Consider the following 19,311-nt stretch of genomic DNA (forward strand, 5'->3'; position numbering starts at 1 on the left):
GTATATACACAATTGCAATAAAACTGCTTCATCTACAAGTTTTTCCTCAGTTTGTCCTCCCTGAAATCAAAGCAAATGTACATTTCTCTCCCTACAGCAGTGTAACAAGACTCTATGGGTGGTTAGCTATATGGATTATACTCCTTCAGACAAAATGGCTATGTGACAGTATGAGTTCGCATAAACCCCTTCCTTTATTATGTGGAAGACACATTTCAATATACATTGACCTAGATTACATTTCTAAGCATGTCCTGAAGGCGATGTAATGTATTTGGATGGTATAAAAAAAAAAAAGATTTTGGTAAAAATAAATGCAGTAAAGGTTATTACTATAATCTGCCAAAGCCACAAAATAACACGAGCTAGCAAACCAGACCAAGCTAGTCCGCTAAATAAAATTAAGATTAGTACAAGGCAAATTAAACAATATTGTTTTCAAGGCAGTTTTCAATCATGGTCCATATGGAAATGAAAGTTTGTTAAGGGAAGGGAAGTGCATTGTTGTTGGAATAAAACACCACTTCCACCAAAATATAATTTCCATTAAAATTTCTGTAATTGTCCCCCCGCCCCATCCGAAAGTCAACAGCAAAGTTTCAATTACGCTACATGTTCTTAAGATTAACACTGAACATCTGAAAGAAACAGACAGAAAAGGTATTATTCATGGTGTCCCATATCAACAAGGGCCTTGTTGTTAAATTAAAGCTACTTTGTGCAACTTAATATCACCAATAATAATCATCATTATCAGGACCAACAATACTAGTACAGTACAGTAGTTTCCAGAGATTAAGGACACTTAATAATAATAATAATACCACTGGTTAAATCTAGGCCAAGACCATAACAAACACCGTACTGCATATTACTCTTTATTACGAAAGGCTTGATGTGCTCTCTTGACATCGAGCCTTGCAGTTATATGCATCGCACTACATATAATTTTGCTTAATTTATATGTGCAAATAGAGAAAGAGAAATGGCGCATTCAGGCAGTCCTTGTAAATTACCAAAACGTTAGAAGTGGCACAAGAGTGTCTGATAAATGACAAATTCAGGCTAATTTGATTAAATTTAACTTTAAGAGATGTGATGTGTGTTCTTTTCACCTATATATTAAAAAAAAAAAAACACAAACAAGGCTTTAAGTTTCTTCTATTCATTTTAGGTCGCATTGGATAAGAGCATCAGCTAAATGCCTAAAATCTAAAATGTGAATGTTTCTGCATGAAACATCAACAGCGATATGGAACTGATTTACTGTGAATCCTAAAATGTGGCTGAGTTCCACGCATCTAGAGAAACACCCGATCCCAAGGTGGCCAAGTCACTCATTGAGGAGTTAATGAATTTATGTGGAGCACCAGAATGCGCCAGGAGTCCTTGTGACTGGATATGATGTGCTTTGTACGATGTCAACTGGCCTTACTGCGTTGTGCGAAGCGGGGACGACAGCGTTGTACAGTGATGAACGAACAAACGCCCGTGTGAACACCTGGCGCCCCTGTAAGATTCACTGTATACACGTCTCAGTCTATATTACCAATACTTAGTCAATACGCCAATTTCTACCCGATAAATGATCACATTCCAGCAGGAATTCCAGAAGAGCTTCCACAGAATTCCGTTCTAGAACACAGAATCCCGCCATCATGATTGCTTTACTAATACACGCTAAGGATATGGTGATACTGTATAGGAATAATGCTGTAGTTCTACTTTCTTCTTCAGCATTCACAGTCTCTTCTCGCTCCTCCTGCTGCTGCTTCTTCTGCTGCAGTCTCTTGTGCAAAAAAAATGTAGTCTTCTCAGGCCCTGCTCAGACAGGACAGACCTCCAGCTCTGTTTCTGTCTGCTTTCAAACAGTTTGTTCTGACTGAACACGGCCTCGGTCCATACCCTGTGCCCACTGTGACCCGTGTCTATGCTTTAGACACTCGTAGAGGCTCCTGTGTGCATTTGGTCGGCTGCGAAGCCTTTGGTTACAGGCGGCGCCAGGACTGCGGGTTCAGTTCCCACAGTGAGCGCCGTAGTTACATCCTACCACAGCGCGGCCCACCTTGGGCTCCTCTGTCACATGACGCACTCTCACTTGTGTGCCTTGCTATGAAGGTTTGTAAATTCTATGAATGTTCTACCTGTTCTGTCATTGCGAAAGCCGTTCTTCAGTTACACTGGATGATACACAAGGCATCGTTGTTCTGTCATGTGGTATCATTCCTCCAAAATGAACAACCAATGACGGCCATTGTTCCAATAGATTAACTTAAAAGTATTTCCACAATTGTACTGCTGGCAACCTTGCTCTATCACACAATGCACTTCACATTATTCAATCAAGTGACTTAACTGGACACCACAGGTTTCAGTATTCCATGCTGTCTATATGATGAACTTGACGTCGTTCTTGAGGTTGCCGTGGTTATTGCTGTTGTTACTGACAACGCTGTAGCGGTCGGGGAGGATCCTCATCTTCATGGTTCCGTCGGCGCCACAGGAGAAGATGTGATTGGCTGGTCCCACCTCTATCTGCATGACACCCGTGCCGAGGTTTCTGAACAGCGACTGCCGAGCGTGTTCATTTGGAAATGTGTGGAGCAGACACTGAGTGGCCAGACTCCAAACCTGAGGGGGCAGATTAAAAAACAACTTTACTATTTGACAACACAGCTTATGCACTCAAGACTTACGTGAGGTTTTTTCAAAATACTATTGCAAATTAAATGATTATTTTGACAGATAGGAAATTATTTACACAAGAGAAGTCCCCGCTGAGAACCATCATTAGCTTTGAGCGACTTGCAATGTTCGAATCATCTTCCCAGTCTGAGAACTTTATCATTTTATAAGGTGTTTCATGGACTGAAAGTTGTGCATACTAGTTCGTCAGTTTCGCGAAACACAAACGTTTATACATTTGCAGCATACCCATGTTAAATTTCCAGCCAGCCCATCTGCAATCGATGGCTCACAACACCATCTTCTTATAAAATCTTCAACCTTTACTTTGAATTGATGTCACAGTTGCCATTTCACAGCAGGAATTTTGTACATCTCCAAGTAAACATTTGCTTCTCTCTTACCTTATTCCTCCTACATAAACTCACACACAGCGTCAGAGGTTTCTGTGAGGCTTTTGAATTTCATCTAGATATCCACTGCCTCATTCCTTGCACATCGGCCTGACACCGCGGCTTCACTCTTGGACTGACGGCCGCGCCACGTGTGTCAACTTACCCAAATTGTAAAGACGAAGGAAACTCATTTCTACAGACCATTTTTGTTTTTTGCATTACGAGTCGAATCTGCTGTCTCTGTGACAATATTATGTGAAGACAGTCTACTGTGTTACACATCGCCTGTCTGTTCAATCCAAACAGTGCTTTCCCGTGTCGTTTCCCATCTAACCCCGCTTCCCTTACATTTAAGTCTTCATCATTCGCACCACACTATTGTTCTGAGGGCAGGTGAGCAATCGTAAGTGTGAAATGAGTTTCGACTGGGACTGATGGCGCTCACTGTCTCAATGGATAAACACAACAGCCATCTGATGGTTGAAGAGGGCGGTGGAGGAGAGGGAGAGACATTCACACCTGGTCCCAATGCCCTGTAGCCTGTTGTTCTGGCACTGATGGGTGTAAAATGTGTAAACTATATTTATATTTGTATTTATCGTATGAGTCGATATTTTAGTATCAGGGTTTCCAGCGTGGCCCTGAAGTAAAATTCCATGACTCTCCATAACAAAGTCTGAGCGCTTCCGTGACCTAACAATTTTTCTCCTTCCTGACTTGTTTATGTTTTTTTTGCTCTGAAGTTGTAAAGGGGTAAAAAGTCTGGTTTCCACTAGAGTTTGCTGTAGAGGTCCCCAGAGAATTTATCAAATTCTATTTACTTTCCCTGTTTGGAATACGCCTCAAAATACACCTCAAACTTTCAAGAAACTGGCATTTAAAGGCAGCATATTTCAGAAAAGTCATGGAAGGATAAAGACATTGCATTTACAATGTTGGAGAAATTTTGGTTTCAACTCTTAATGGGTTCTTCGCATTTCTTGAACTAATTCAATTGGGGATGCAAAATGGCATGCGTGAAAGCCACCTGTAAGCTGGTGGGAATCAGTCGACATACCTTGATGTTGCCCTCAGCGGAGCCGCTGATGAAGCTTCCTTCGGTCGGATCGACGGCCAGCGCTTTGACCGGCGAGTCGTGGGCCTGGAAGCTCTGGCGCTGGTGCCTGTGGGGAAGCTCCAGGACGCTGATCCAGCCCTTCCTACCGCCTGTGATCAGCAGCTGCTGCCTGGGGGCCAGCGAGAGCACAGTAGCACCCGACTCATGGCAGCAGAACGCTGAGGAGAGAGAGGGGAAGGAAGAGGGATGATGGACAGAGGAGGGGCAAAGAGTAAAGGAGTAAGGGAGGGGGGAAAGGTGAAGGTGAAGAAAGAAGTATTAAAGGAGATGGACGGAAGAGAGGGAACGGGGAGGAGCACGGAGCATGGAGAAAGGCAGGGCAGAGAAGAGAAGGAGGAATATCAAGAGGAAATATAGACAGGGAAGATGAATAAAAAAGAAATGAGACAGATGAGAGGGAAATGGGGGAAATTTAACATGTTATCGATGTATCAGTTGATTTTTGAAGAAACTATTACAAAAGCTTCAAGCCAAATCCTTTCCTCTCGCTGGAGGTAGCGCTGTGCCTCACCATGTACTAGGCTGTTCATCGGAGTCACCAGAGTGTCCCACAGACACACATTCCTGTGGAGACAGAATCACCACATTACTATCCATTCAAACATTTCCACTCAATGCTTAGATTAAACGACATGTCATTATCCTCGCTGGCGGTGTCTCGTACACAGCGCAGTGGAGCTGAATGGAAAGAGGGTCAACGTTTAATTAGAAATTCATGACACGGAATTCAATGCTTAGAGAGAATGTGGGAGGACAATTGGAGATGAATTTCCCCTGCCATTCTCTTGTACCTGTTGTCTGTTGAAAGGCCTGCGGTGGCGATGAGGGAGGAGGAGCCCACAAAGACGAAGTCATGAGCCGTCTTGCTGTGGCAATGCAATGTCTGGCCCAGAGAAACAAAGAAAACCGTCAGTGATAGTAATAGAGAGACAAGATAAGAGTAAACAAGACAATGACAGGAGGAAAGGGAGAGAGCATTAAAGGGAGAGAGAGAATAGAGAGAGACAAACAAGAAACGTATAAATAAGAGAAATATGGGAAGAAAGGAAAAGGCCAGCATATCAATTGGCCATGCGAGTTTCTTACCAGGTAGGGTTTAGGTGCATTCCCACTTGTATTGGTCTGCCAGAGACTCAACCCTCCGTCCGCATCCACGATACCAAACTACACAACGCAGTCAGACAACAGATATTAGACTTGGGTGAAAATAAGTTTTGAAAATACTGCTTGACAGTTCAAACAGCCTCTAAAGTGAAACCATCACTTACATAAGGATTTGTTTTCAAACTGTTAAAGCATATCCAACTATTTTGCCCCAGACTGACAGACAGAAAATTATTAGCACGGGGATGAGCACCCACTGAGAACCACCGCTACCTTTGAGCGACTTGTGGTGTGCTTGATTTATCTTCCCGGACACTTCAGCAGCCTCCAAAGTAAAAGCAACACTTACATAACTAAAATCAAGTGCTCCTCATGTCCTCTCTTTCCAATATTTTAAGGCTATTTCGCTCTTTTGCCCAGGACAGACAGATAAGGCATTAGTAGTGCAGGAGAGGCACCGTGTGAGAAAATGATTAGCTTGAGGCGACCGCCTGAGTTCAGAGCGGTTGAATCACTCAGCTGAGGAGTGATGTGTGTTGAGGCAAAACCTTACTGCAGCTTGAGCCTGAATGGCGGAGCTGTGAGAGAAAGTGTGAAAATGTAGCTGAATCTGACAGGCTCACAGCACAATTCAGTCATGTTGCAATGCTAAATATAGTGCGACATCTGTATGGTGGTAGTTAACCGCCAAACCGTTCAACCTCACATTCCATATGTGTATGCGTGTATGTGTGTGTGACTTTGTAACCTTGTTTCCCTGATGGTTGAATCGTATCCTGGTGACTCTGGAGTTCCCCGGGCTTCTGAAGCAGATGATCTGCTGGGAGTGACCCCACTCAAACATCCTCACACTGCCATCCTGCGCTCCCGTCAGGTCTGCAAAACAACAGGAAAAAAAAAAAAAAGGTTACACCGGTGAGGCTCAGTCTCCCGATGGAGGCTCTGGTCCTAACACGGTCTTCTGGCGTTGCATCGTTTTCCAAAATCTTCTACTGTATAATTGATAGAGGAAATGGCTCAATTCACAGACACTTCAACAGCCGTTACTTCGACCTGCTGGGAACGATTCCACCCAAACACCTCACCACTGAATTCCCAGTGGTTTTACTCCAGTTCTAGCAGAAAATACATGGTTGTAACAAATAGGGCTCACTCAGCCTTTTCTAAATCAACATCAGTACTGAGACCAGAATAAAAAACTTTGCCACTTGCTAAGCATCGAGATAAGAGAAACTTTTTGGGTGATGTAATCACCGCCTAAAGGCCATTTTAATATGGGAAATATGATGTCGGGATAGCACCTTCAAAGGTAGTTATTCTCATAATGTATTGTCAGTCATCACAAAGCTACTTACAGTAAGGCAGTGTGGGATGGGAGGTCATCCTTCTCACGTTGTTGATATTCCTCTTGATCAGCTGGGGGAAGAAAGTGAAGAGGAGGAGGATACTAAGTGAAGCTACTTTTTCAGAAAACAATGTAGGACAGTGACCCTTGAGAACAGACAAAATTGAGAACAGACAAATATTGCTACATAGTAGTACTGAGTTGAACAATTGCTCTACTCTAACTGTAGTTAAAATCCACTCAATAAAATTCAAAGGTCAGAAAAACAATTGTAATCTGTATCATCAGGTCAATGCACTTATTCTTCATCAGCTGATTCTAATGCTTCATTTACAGCTACAGCATATAGATATCAAGTGATAGATTCATCACCATTAATGGTACAAATTGCCTTGTTACAACTCAGTTACCATTTGCTGTCCTGTATCGAGATCGGCAGCCTCGCAAGGCAGAATTTAACAGCGACGTCTACCAAGGAAGAATTAGATTTATCATTGTGTCCAACTGTATTCTGCTCAAAGCCTGAGCGTTATGCCAAACTGGTTGGTAAATAATTAGGATGCAGAGTGGCTCTTGCTGTCCGGTCCGCTCAACAAGGGCAATGCTGTAACTGGACCATATCAACAAACATGACTCACGATTGCTTGATTCAAAAAGGCATTGCTACAATCAGAACCAGATCAAGCACCCAACTGCTGACTCCTAGTTGTCAGCTACGTCTAAGTGCCTTTCCAAACTCTTTAATTTAAAAAAGAATTTGGAGTGTGGGTAAGATGATGGAAGGAGATTTGTACCTAGTGTCTCACAAGCATCGCAGCAACCAAAAACATCTTAGCTCCTTTGTAAGTCAATGAGGGAAGCTAATGTTAGAGCCATGGTGCTTTTGGCAAACTGGCAGAGATGAATTATTAATTAAAACCATTTTAATTACATTGAGGATTTTGCTTTGAGTACAAAGAAGGGCTGAGGTTGGGACTTTTGAGACACCCCGACTGGTTCCATAGCAACCGACAAGATCAATTAATTACAGAAAAGCAGTAAAGATACAGTATACTGAAGCCTTGGCAGTGTGTGTGTGCAAGCTTAATCCGAGACAGGGGAGTGATCGGGATAATAACACAATAAAGCAGGAAAAGCGGGGTTGGGAAAATGGATTGGTCAGGCATTGTGATTTGTATGTCCAAAAATCTTTAAAGTCTGGCAATACATGAAATATCTCAAGTAACTGAAACCATTTCAAACAGTCCTGTGTGTTGATTCAGGTGAAGAGCTAATGCTTTGTTTCACTTTCTTAAGTTTGCGTTACATCATTCTGTTCTATGATTGATTGTCGATCAGTTAGATCTAGGTAGTCTCTTTCTCCGTAAAGTGCTTTGAGACATGCTTGTGATGAAGCGCTACAGAAATAGATGAACTTGAACTTGAGAGGGGCTTACCACGGCTGCACCCCTGCCGGTCTGCAGGCCTCCGAGCCATGGCATGTTGATGGGCGTGCCGGGGCAGCTGTGGGTGTAGGGTGTGGTGCCATGGAGGGTGCCGAAGTCATCGCGCGCATGGACCACCAGGAAATCGTCGCCAGCACCACTGAGAGAGACAGAAAGTAATACTTAGTTGGGACAGTTGGGAATTCTTTAATGATTGTTTAGCGGGGAGGATCGTTTTAATGGTAGTTTCATCTTCAGTGTTTGTGTTTTATCTTCCATTAAAGAAAGTCATCACAGCTGTCATGAGAAAGACAACAGGAGACACTTAATGAATATTTCAATAAGCAAGGAACCATTATCCATCTCCTGGTGAGAGAAAATAACTTAATTCAGCAAGGATAATGTTAAGTACCTTGTTACCTTGTTTGCAAGCCGCCTGGTTTATTGTTAGCACTGTGTGCATGTGCGGCAGAAATTATGACTCAGTATGTAGGACAAGGATAAGGACAAATCCAGATAGAGGGTGACCCTGCTCCCAGACACAGTAATCTGTCTCATCAGTTAATGGAGCAGCCACACATGAATACATATAGATCAGACACACACATACAGGCACACAGATAGACACACACAATGCAGCTGCACATACACCAGCTACATCCCCACTGTTACAACTATGAGCTCACACGCACACACACAATGTAGCTCTAAGGGTTTAAAGTTGAAAAGGTGAGTTGATGATGCTCTGGATGTGCTCTTTCTCAGCATGCATGTACGCACACACACACACGCCTGCTCCCTTACCCTTTGGCTTCGGCCTCATCATCATCGATCCACGTCAAGATCTGTGTGGCCAAGATGGATGACACGTCCAACTCCTGAATGTCATGGGTGGAGGCCATGACTAAACAATTACGATTTGCCTGGGAACCAGACAGAGACAGGAAGAGGAAGAGGGAGAAGGAAGAGGGGGGGGGAGACAGAGTGGGGTGAGGAGGAGAGAAAGAGAAAGAGCAGAAGAGGGTCAGATATATACGGGAAGAAACAATAAAAAAAAATAAGGCAAGTTAAAAGAGTGAGAGGCAGCGAAAAAAAAAAGGGGTTTCTCATCCTCCGTTCAGCCTATGTTCACAGAATCATCCAGCTCTCTGCATTTAATGATGACCTGAGGTGCGCCTTGCTTTGATCGTCGGTGAGGGAGCTAAAAGAGGCCAGTGCCACTGCTTTCCTTAAAATAAAGCGCTCTATCCAGCATCACTGTGTGAACCTCTTCCTTTATCAAACAAGGACAACTCAGGCTGAATAGCATCAAAAGGGCTACAAAGCACTGCTACTCTGCTCAGCGGGGATAAAGCATTGGGATTTAGAAAAAGTTTGCCTGAAAGAAAATCTCTGAAGGTGAGCTCTGCAGCTTTGACAGTAAGTGGTTGATGATAGACTACTGATTCTCACTTAAGGTTACATGATGCTACAATTACAGTAAACTAAACCTTTTAAATGACATTGGATTTCATTGACATTGGTTTTTGAGTAGTTCTCTAATGGTTGGAAGTAGGGTTTGAACAATATGGCTTTTTGAATGCCAATACCAACACAAATATTTATGGATTGAAGACACTGAATACTTCTATAGATAAGCATTCTGGGTCATTAAAGTTCTCCATTGAAACACAGGATAGTAAGAAGGAGAAGGAGACAAAATAAATAATAAGACGCGGACCAAGACAAAGAAGATGACGAAAAAGATGAAGAAGAAAACATTCATGCATAATTGTTGGGAATCTGATTAAAATCTTGTCTTATAATCAGTTCAGGTTAAGGGCTTCCCATAGACAACCATAGAGTCAGTAATAGAGCAACAACAATAACAATAATAAACAGAAATATATACAGGTCTAGAGAATATTACACTGGCTTACAGAGTATTGATCAATTATAAAATAAATACTCAAACAAATTGCATCATATCGATGGCCAGATGACCGGCCAATATCAGATTTTTAATAAAAGGACAATATCGGACCAATAGATTGACAAAAAAATATATTGGTCTAACCCTAGTTGGAACTACACTCTGCTTTTCTCATATTGTATCACGTTGTTCATTAAGATCTGTGTAAAGGAGCGGTACCTTGTTAATGGCAAAGGCAGTGATGATGTCAGATTCCTTGTGGATGATGCGTGCCTTTCCGCCAGGGTATCCCAGATCTGCCTCGATCTGCAGAGTGGACACACACACACACACACACAAATAACCACCATGGAGTTTCACCAAATATCACAGCTGAAACATAAGTAATCATTTCCTCCAGACAAAATAACAGGTCAAACCTCTGATGCATTTCCCCCTGCCTAACGCTATAGAGCCAAATTACCTAACAGGACCCACAACATGAGGTGAAGAATGAATAAGTGTCCGACTTACTTACGGTTACAACAGAGCGATGTTTCAATAAAGGCCTATTCTTTGTTTGCAACACGTTGTTCTTTGTTTGTAATATGTGTACTGTGTGTGTATGTGTAGATGTGTGTCCTGCTTAGGTGTTATGAGAAGGTATGTGCAGTGCATCAGGCCAAACTGTTAGGCTACAGCAGCCAACATAACTTGGCTAGTGGCAGTAGATAGCATGACCGCAAACAATCCTTCAGCGATGAGCACAAGCACACACTGTACTGTAGAAATCCTATGGGACATATGTGGTAGTAGAGTAGCAGTACTGCATATTATATAGATGTTACATTTTGATGCCAAAGTTATTCAAAATGAGGCAGGCATCCTTTGAGCATGAGATTGAATTAGAGTCTTTACTGCGCTTATTCAAGGGGAAAAGACCACGTCTTTGTCTGTCGGATGGAATGAAGTTAAACTCGACTTATAGAAATCTAAATATGGCGGTTTGCCATTTTCACAGAGCACATAATCCCTGTGGGACGCGGATTCGCTGCGACAGTGTTGGGCCCATTAATCAGAAGCTATTCAGCTTCATAGCATGTCCTCAGAGAGACTGGGTTAATTAACGCTGAGCCAAACGGAGTGGCTATGTGGCAGCTTGCACAGAGAGAACTAGAAGATTAGCAAACCTCTACGAAGCATCAATGTACAGCGCAATGTAAGATTTATGGTTCAGCCTCACATGAAAATTCAGACAGCTAAATGTAAGATTTATATCCAAGACTAACATGAACATACATAGTTCATGGCCTGGAACACACACGTCATTCTGTCAAAAACATAATTTTAATGTCTCTTACATTGTATGAGCCATATCTAATATTCTATAAGGCAAATACAAGGCACATGATGAGTATGTTCCCATATCTAACCTACTACACACTCTGTACCATTCACACTGAAGCATGGTGATGTACATTTCAGAAGGTTTCACAACACATACAGAATACCAGTTTGTTTGGTTATTCTTCTTGAGAAAATATTAGGATTTTTTTGAATGATAAAAGCATCACACATTTTTATGACATGCTAAAACAATTCTCAAATAAAGATTATGCTGTTTTCTGTTGCTGGTACTTGAAAAATGAGGTTGAATGATAGAGACACCAGTGAGATGCTAGACATAAAATGAGATACTAAAAATGAGCAAACGGTATGGTTTTACTTGTTAGTCATTCAACTGTCATGATTTCAAACTCCCACTTTTCTGTCCCATATCTAGCACCACAATGTCCTCCCCATCCCAACACCAGAAGCCGTAATTGATCCAAAGCAGCAGTACCTGATTGCTTCCGGTCTCGTCCATCCCTGAACATTTCATATTGTCAGTCTGGTCCTCGACCGACTTTAATTATTGGGGAAGCAGCACAACACACAGGGCAGACACACACGCAAAACACACACATACAAAACAATAACCAGTGATGAACCATGCAGTCAAACACACACAGAGACTGTATTATTGGGCTGTTAATCAACCAGGCTGAATTAATGGAATTATTTGACCAAAATGAAAGCACTGTACTGCACATAGAGAGAGTATGATCACATGTGGGTTGGCATGCGGAACAAAAAAGCACAATGCGCCACCAGGGATTTAGGAGCAATAATGACACAGTTTGCTTGGGGGTGAATACAGAGATGCGTTGTGGGTTTTAACATTACAAAGTAGTTAAATGTGTTATTCAGTGACAGTGCAATGTGCAAGAGGGTTCTACAGTGGTGCAATATGTAGACGGTTCATGCAGCAGGGTAGCGTGGTGGGAAACCCTGTACCTCGTTCTGGTCCCGTTTTTTAGTAAAGATGTTTCTAATGAACGTCTCCTGCACTTCTTCCTGCTTGACCAGAAACTGCCACAGACGCTTCACTGGCAGTGCCGAATGGTGGCTAGACCTGGAAGGATAGAAGAACTCCTGCATATTAACAATCCTGCTCATTAAAGCAGTTATATCAGTTCATTGAAGCACAATGAATTGTGTTCACAAAATTTCTCTTTTCAACAACGATTTGTGCCATTGGTGCTGATCTGAACACTCCAGATATCTGGTGCTTTAGGCAAGATACATCAAATGCACACAACTGCTGTTCATCCAAGAACAGTAAATCCCACAGAAAGAGCTATGTGAAAAGCCACAGCAGGTCACCACTGCTTAAGGATAGACCCCGGAATCTAGGGAGATCCTGAGGAGCAGCTTTTAAACCTAATCCACTGGTATGGATGTGATGTAAAGGCTCGGCACATTTGGTGCTGAAGGCAAGTTGAAATCAAATGCACCACATTGTGTTAACATAAAGTCTCCATGTTTAAAAGCTGAAGGGTATGTCTTAAGGCTTGATGCAGTCTTGTAAAGTACTAAATCATAGCTTTTGCCTAGTCAAAAACAGGAATGACTCGCTAAAATGCGCACATTAATAAACATGCTAGGGTTGACTAATTTTTATTTTAATCAATTCAAAATGTAATTTAAAACTTCTGATTCATTTAGCAATAATACATATTTTAGCATTATTTCATTGCAGATGGAATCCAAAAACATGTCTCTCATAATGATTTTTCACACATTAATTTTAAACAAAGATTTTGATTATTGATTGGCTTGAAAGCGAGCAGACCCCGACCCAGGGCAGTACCTGAATGGCGTGTTGGATGGCTCAAACAGGGCCTTGTGTCTGAGGAGGGCAGGGCCAGGGGTGGCCGTCTCATCCTGGGGGTGTGTGGAGATGTACTTGGAAGGAGGACCTCCAAAGATCTCCAGCCTCTTCTGCAGCACCTGCTCCCAGCGCTGCAGCGTCTTCAGCACCGCATGGCACAGCGGAGAGCCCACAGGCAGATCTGGGTAAGCAGAGGCAGGCAAACACAGAGGGAGAAAAAAAAAGATCAGTTAAAATAGGGCGTCAAAATTGTGGCAGCATTTGTCTAAGTACCACACACTGGTATGTCAGAGGGTAGTGTGTAGTGTATTTTAGTGTTTACCTAAGAGATCATGTCCTGCCATTGGGTAGAAGGACTTGAGGTTGCCCAGCACCAGTTGAACCATTGTCAGACGCATCAAACACCAACTGCAAGGACAGAGAGCAGCCATTACATGCAACTGTTTAATAATGCATTTATGCCATTTGGTGGACATAACCCACTTGGTGGACGCTTTTATCCAAAGTGTGTTAAAGCACCATGGGTGGCTCTATTGGGAATTGAGGCTCTACTTCTGGCAGTATTTGTGAAATCCACTATCCAATGAGCAACATAACCACATTTCCTATCAATTCTGTGCAGTACCTTAAACACAGCTTATTAACTGTGACTGTAATAATAAACTCCACGATAAACTCCATCAGCATCTACTGCCAGGTTGGTGAAGTTAAGAAACTTTTTCAGGATTTACGGTGATATCACCTCTCTCATGTTCTATGCCATTCAAACAGCTTGTGTACCTGTATGAGTTGTGGTTAGAATGCTCTTTTAGTGGAGAGTTGGGATCAAACACGTCTTCGTACTCGTCGTCATATTCATCTTCATCCTGACTGCCCTGGCTCTCCTCTGAGTCATACTCAACTCTGCTTTCCGACGGTGGCAGGAATGGCTAAATGACACATGAAATGCAGCAACAACAACAACAACAACAACAATGAAGGAAGACTGACTTTGTGGATACGGTGACAGTATCCTGGTTGATTTCCCAGGCGTATGGGTGCATCGGCTGGTTCACAGTTTAAACTGCTGAGATTTACACCTCATTCTGGTTAGACAAACATTCCCAAAGCTCAAACAAACATACTACATTCCACAGATTCGGCCTTTCATTTGCTGCCATTCAGCTTTAGGATGTCTCTTGATGACTACAGCGGATCACACAGTGTAATTAGATGATTTCCAATTACCAGTTTGTTTACAAGTTTGCACGGGATATAAATTAGTACGAAAACAATCATACATTCAAAATGTAAACACACAGCTAAACATGATATCATCAAGAAAGAGGATGAAACATTATCGCAATGATAAGCGGATCTATTATAACACTGGAGGGATGTGCACTAAGTTTCAGTATAAGTCATTGTAGACTATGAATTCAATATTCAAGTCAAGCTGGACCTAAAAAAAGAATATAAAGGAAGCAATATGTTTATATATGCTAATAACGCTACTTTTTAATGATATGATGTGAGTTTTTTTTATGATGATACGAGGTGATATGATGCATTCATTCTGGGTTACCTTGGCGATGAAATAGTCCCAAATGCTGAGTTCTGGAGGGACAAAACGTTCTTTAAAGATGGAGGCAGCTTCGTGTTCCACTACGGGTCCAAGCTTGGGACTGGCTGGGCTGGTTGGCCCCTCCCTCTCCCTCTCTAACCCTGACTCCTCTTTGGAGCTGCTGCGCGAGGACAGGAGCCTGAAGCGTCTGGACTTCCTCTCTGAGCCCTCGTTGGCTGGTGAAGCTGCAGGGACCACACACATTGTTCTTTAAATCGCTATATTTGACTGATATAGGCTGGCATCACAGCCACAACCACTCATGCATTTTCACGTCATACACAGTACATACACAAAGCCTGACATATGTTACTACTTTGATATGTATATGTAAAAGCTTTTCTGAACTTCTGATGCTTTAGATAATTATAGCACCTTTAAATATTAATAAGTCCTTTTCTAGAAATCTAAAGACCCGTGGTGTAATTTACCTAAATTTTGTCAAATTACAGGAGTTACAGTAATGTTACATCAGGCGTCCTCTGGCAACCATCAAAGACAGAAAGACAGAGAGTGAGGGGAACAGGACCCCCACTGATAGGTTGATGGGTTTTGCTATGACAGACAGTCAGGACCCCTACTAACTTGGCAAGGCTGATTTGATCTGACTACTGGGTCACCTCTATAAGCAAAACCCCATACAGAGAGACAACCACTCAGACAGACAGACAGACAAAAAGAAACCCTACCAACCTGGTGGCGGTGATTTCGCAGGGCTGTGGGATTTCTCTATGACAGGGGTCCGGGCCCCTCCTCCGAACACCGCCACCCACAGCTTGCTGTTGAGAGGGTGGGCTACGATGCGGAACAGCTCGTTGCTGGAGTGGGTGGCCATGCCGTGGACGAACAGGCTGAGGAAGACAGCAGTCAGGATCTCGCAGAGCAGCACAGCTAAGCCTGGCTGGCTCTCCTCACCCGCCGAGTTCAACAGACGGATCAGAGAGGCAATACCTGGAGAGAGGGACGGGAAGAAGAGAAAGATAGGCAGAGGTGAGGGGGGAGAGAAGGAGAGAGGGATAGAGAAAGGTATGGAGGGCATGGAAAGTGGAGGCAATGGAGGGAGAAGAGGGAGTAGGAGAAGAAGTTAGGTACAAAGGGTGGTTGAGTGGGGAGAGGGAGGAGGAGTGGAGGAGATGAGAAGCATGGAGGGTAGAGAATATGACGGTTTCAAGGGTGTTTAAATACACTAAGTAACAGCTCAACACTAATTTCAGCAGTTGACAAACTTGGATGTTCTGGAGTTATAATGGTTAAAGTGTCTCTCCGGTGCCAAAAATTTGAAAATCTAACAAGTCCTAAATTATATACCCTACTTAGATATATACACACAACTGAGAACAACATCAAGTCCATCAGCACTTGAATAAATTGAAAAGAGGAATAAAGAACATACAGCCTATTGTAGGAAAAGTAAACTCACTGTGGAATATATTTAGTCATTAGCCATTTTTAAGCTTTGATTACCTAATAGAAAAACGTGTTTTTGGGGTGGTTTTGTAAATTATGTGTTGTACACAAAAAATTAGGAATTATCGGTATTGAAGTAGAGCACAGCATGTTCGTCTGTTGTGTGATTTACCTGGCCACTGTGCAGGAGAAGTGTTGGGCAGGACAGTCTCCTCCATGCTGACTGTTCTGATTGGCTGCTTCTGAGACAACAATACACTCTGATACACAATCCCTGTGAAAGGGTTCACATGGCTGTGGGAGACACGGTAGAAAAAAAAAAAAGAACACACACACACACACACACTCTGTCAGTATGAGGGCACAAAGGAAAACATTTATATTAAACATGAAATACAGTACTAAAAAGAAGAAATCAAAAATGAGGTTAGGTGGTGTAAATATATAATGTCAAACAGTAAATGTTTTAAGTTTGCTCTGAATTCTGTGAGATTTCTTGTAAGAAACGGAGAGGAGCAGCACTGTCAAGCTCTGTTCTGCCAAGACATGAAATACTAATGGGCTACAAAGCAGGTTAGCAGTCTATCTAGTCCATCTGATTATAGTGAAGAAATACAGAACATCTTTAAGATCAAGTGTCATAGCCAAGTTCTCACATCATGGGGCTTTTCAGCATACACAATATGAACTCGGATAGTTGGATAGTTTCTTACGGAAAGTTTAACAGGGAATACGGAATACCCAACCCACCAGGGAGTCTATTACGTTTCTCTCTAACATCCAATAAGTCCCCCTTTACGCTACTGTCAAAAAACCAATTGCCTCCACATCAGAAGGAATTCAAAAGTCAAGGGGAATATCATTTAGAAGGGAGAGTGGCAGTCTCTTTGCTGCTTCCTGCAAATTCAATCTCCACATTCACATCGTCCGTCTACTCTCAAGGCACCCAGAGTGTACAGGTAATCACCGATGCTTTTAGGTTTTATGTAGATGGACTTATTAACTGATGCATGTTTTCCATAATGGTCAACTAAAACAAACAGAAGCTAACATGAACAACAGTGAGAGAAAAAGCAGAACGTGGATCAGAATGCTGTCAGCTTGGCTAAAACACTCGCGACCTACATCGTGAAATTCCTTCTAAAACATTAACTCACTCTCTCTCACTCACACACACAGGAGGAAAACGCAGAAGCAGAGTTTCATCAAACCTCTGTAACAACACACCAAGAGAGCTTATATCATAATTACCATTACAAAGACACTGTTAAATTAGAAATAGCCTTGCTAATTTAGTTAGACTGTTCAACTCCCAGTAGCACATGATAGATGGCTGTGTGTGTGTGTGTGTGTGTGTATGCTCATGAATTAGCATGCATATGTTGCACTAGCTAAGGACGATGCAAAACCAAGTGCTCATTCAATCACATCTCTGAGCTGTGAAATACCAAGGGCAGAGAGCACACTCTGCAGAGCCAGCCAGTTTGCCAGTAAATCAGGAGAAGGTGGAACTATTAGGTCACCCAGCTACAATAATGAATAAGCTTTCTTCCTGCTCTCCTAGCCTAAAAACCTTTCCCCTTTCCTGTGACACATTTTTCAATGTCACAAGCAATTCTATCTCTGGGTCACCGCACTGTAGCTGCAGGGTTCACAATGCGGTCAAGCACGCGTTAAAGGGATTCTGTACAGCATCGAGCAATCTGACAGAGCCGTGACAGAGATTCACACAAGCAGCACATTTGTAGTCAAAATGTATGAAATCCTCCAATGCTTCAACATCTGACCAGTTAAAGCTTTTCAGCCATACCACTAAAATACTTCATAAAACCAACAAAAGATTGCCAAATGGAACAAAGATGATCACGGTGCTAGGATGACTTTGGGAAACCCAGACTAGGACAACTTCAAAAGGATATTTCACTTTGGTATAACATTTGCATTTTTGGCATGCATATCCCTGTATGGGTGCATCAACACAAACCCCTCATAAAAAAAATATGCCCCGTTTACCATTAGTAATGTCCCTCTCCTCTATGTTCCTATTATTCTGCTTCCATAAGTCAGAAAAAAACTACTTACATATACACACCTTTCAACTGAATAACAAAACACTGTTTTTTCAATTTTACTGTGTTATTATTCATACTCATGTCATTATTTTATTATCTTCACTCACTTCACTTTTTCACTTTTATCATCATCACTTTTGTACCAATTGTTTTATGTATTTTATATATTTATTTTCCTTTTCCCTTAGCTGTTGTAAAGTGTCTTTGAGTACCATGTAAAGCAATTATAAATAAAATGTATTATGTATGTAATTATTATTATTATTATTATTATTATTATTATTATTATTATTATTATATAGTGTATAAATGAAACCAGAGTGCCCAAGATAACATAATTTTTGTCTGTGTTTTGTTGTCTTTTTCAGTACAGAATTTTTGCTGTTTGTAAATACTGAGAATCTGGGGGAAAAAAGCCTGATCACTCAATGATGGATAAATAATCCAGTGGCGGCTAATGCTGGTGTCTGACTGTTAATGGAGTCGTGTCAAGGTGAATGTTCTGGAAAATGAAGATGTTGTATCAAAGTTAAACATCGCTTTAAGACATATAAAGAATTCAAGAAGCTTGCTCCCAGAGATGCTCCGCTGTAGATATCAGAACGCACTGAACTCAACCCGTCCCAAGTCAGGCAGCATAAAAGTGTTTTTCAAAGTCTGGGCTGGGACCTGGGAAGATGCATTTCCCCAGACCCCTGAATCATTGCGAAGAAATTGATGGCTTCAAAATAGCTCAGAGTTTGTGATGTATTCAAATTATGTATGAAGTTACTGACTATGCTACAACAGTCCTTGCAACACAAGATAGGTTGAAGAGTACATCTGGTTTAGATGAGGCTGTTAAACAATAGCTCAAGTAACACTGTCTTGTAAAAGTCATTGCTTGGTGAGACTCTGACCTGTAGCTGTGTCCATCACACAGACACTGATAGATGCAGGCAGACAAGGAGGCAGCCAGGGTGTGCAGCACATAGATCTGAAACAACAGTCATGGACAAAAGAACAAAAATGAATTAGCATGAGGGTCTAGTTGAGGTGCTTCTTCAATCAAAAC

The 19,311-nt window shown here is 42.0% G+C and overlaps 1 protein-coding gene across 1 annotated transcript in view; it reads right to left on the reverse strand.

Annotated features, from left to right (window-relative positions):
• Window positions 1-268: 268 nt before the first annotated feature.
• Window positions 269-19,311, reverse strand: part of LOC139660779 (dmX-like protein 1) — a 55,160-nt gene continuing 36,117 nt past the window's right edge. The window contains exons 34-52 of the mRNA XM_071539010.1: window positions 19,151-19,233; window positions 16,358-16,479; window positions 15,472-15,729; window positions 14,740-14,963; window positions 13,956-14,104; window positions 13,498-13,583; window positions 13,155-13,356; window positions 12,299-12,416; window positions 11,805-11,867; window positions 10,202-10,288; window positions 8,875-8,993; window positions 8,083-8,230; window positions 6,657-6,717; window positions 6,050-6,177; window positions 5,284-5,361; window positions 4,989-5,080; window positions 4,709-4,761; window positions 4,138-4,355; window positions 269-2,631 (exon numbers count right to left, since the gene is read on the reverse strand). Of these exons, the coding sequence (XP_071395111.1) occupies window positions 2,389-2,631; window positions 4,138-4,355; window positions 4,709-4,761; window positions 4,989-5,080; window positions 5,284-5,361; window positions 6,050-6,177; window positions 6,657-6,717; window positions 8,083-8,230; window positions 8,875-8,993; window positions 10,202-10,288; window positions 11,805-11,867; window positions 12,299-12,416; window positions 13,155-13,356; window positions 13,498-13,583; window positions 13,956-14,104; window positions 14,740-14,963; window positions 15,472-15,729; window positions 16,358-16,479; window positions 19,151-19,233 (2,532 nt within the window). The 3' untranslated portion in view covers window positions 269-2,388. The remainder of the gene's footprint in view (window positions 2,632-4,137; window positions 4,356-4,708; window positions 4,762-4,988; window positions 5,081-5,283; window positions 5,362-6,049; window positions 6,178-6,656; window positions 6,718-8,082; window positions 8,231-8,874; window positions 8,994-10,201; window positions 10,289-11,804; window positions 11,868-12,298; window positions 12,417-13,154; window positions 13,357-13,497; window positions 13,584-13,955; window positions 14,105-14,739; window positions 14,964-15,471; window positions 15,730-16,357; window positions 16,480-19,150; window positions 19,234-19,311) is intronic.

The sequence above is a fragment of the Centroberyx affinis genome, unplaced genomic scaffold, assembly GCF_046629955.1.
Source record: "Centroberyx affinis isolate AG114_WGS23_722 - 3 ecotype Tasmania unplaced genomic scaffold, CSIRO-AGI_Caff_v1 ptg003382l_1, whole genome shotgun sequence".
NCBI lineage: Eukaryota > Metazoa > Chordata > Actinopteri > Beryciformes > Berycidae > Centroberyx > Centroberyx affinis.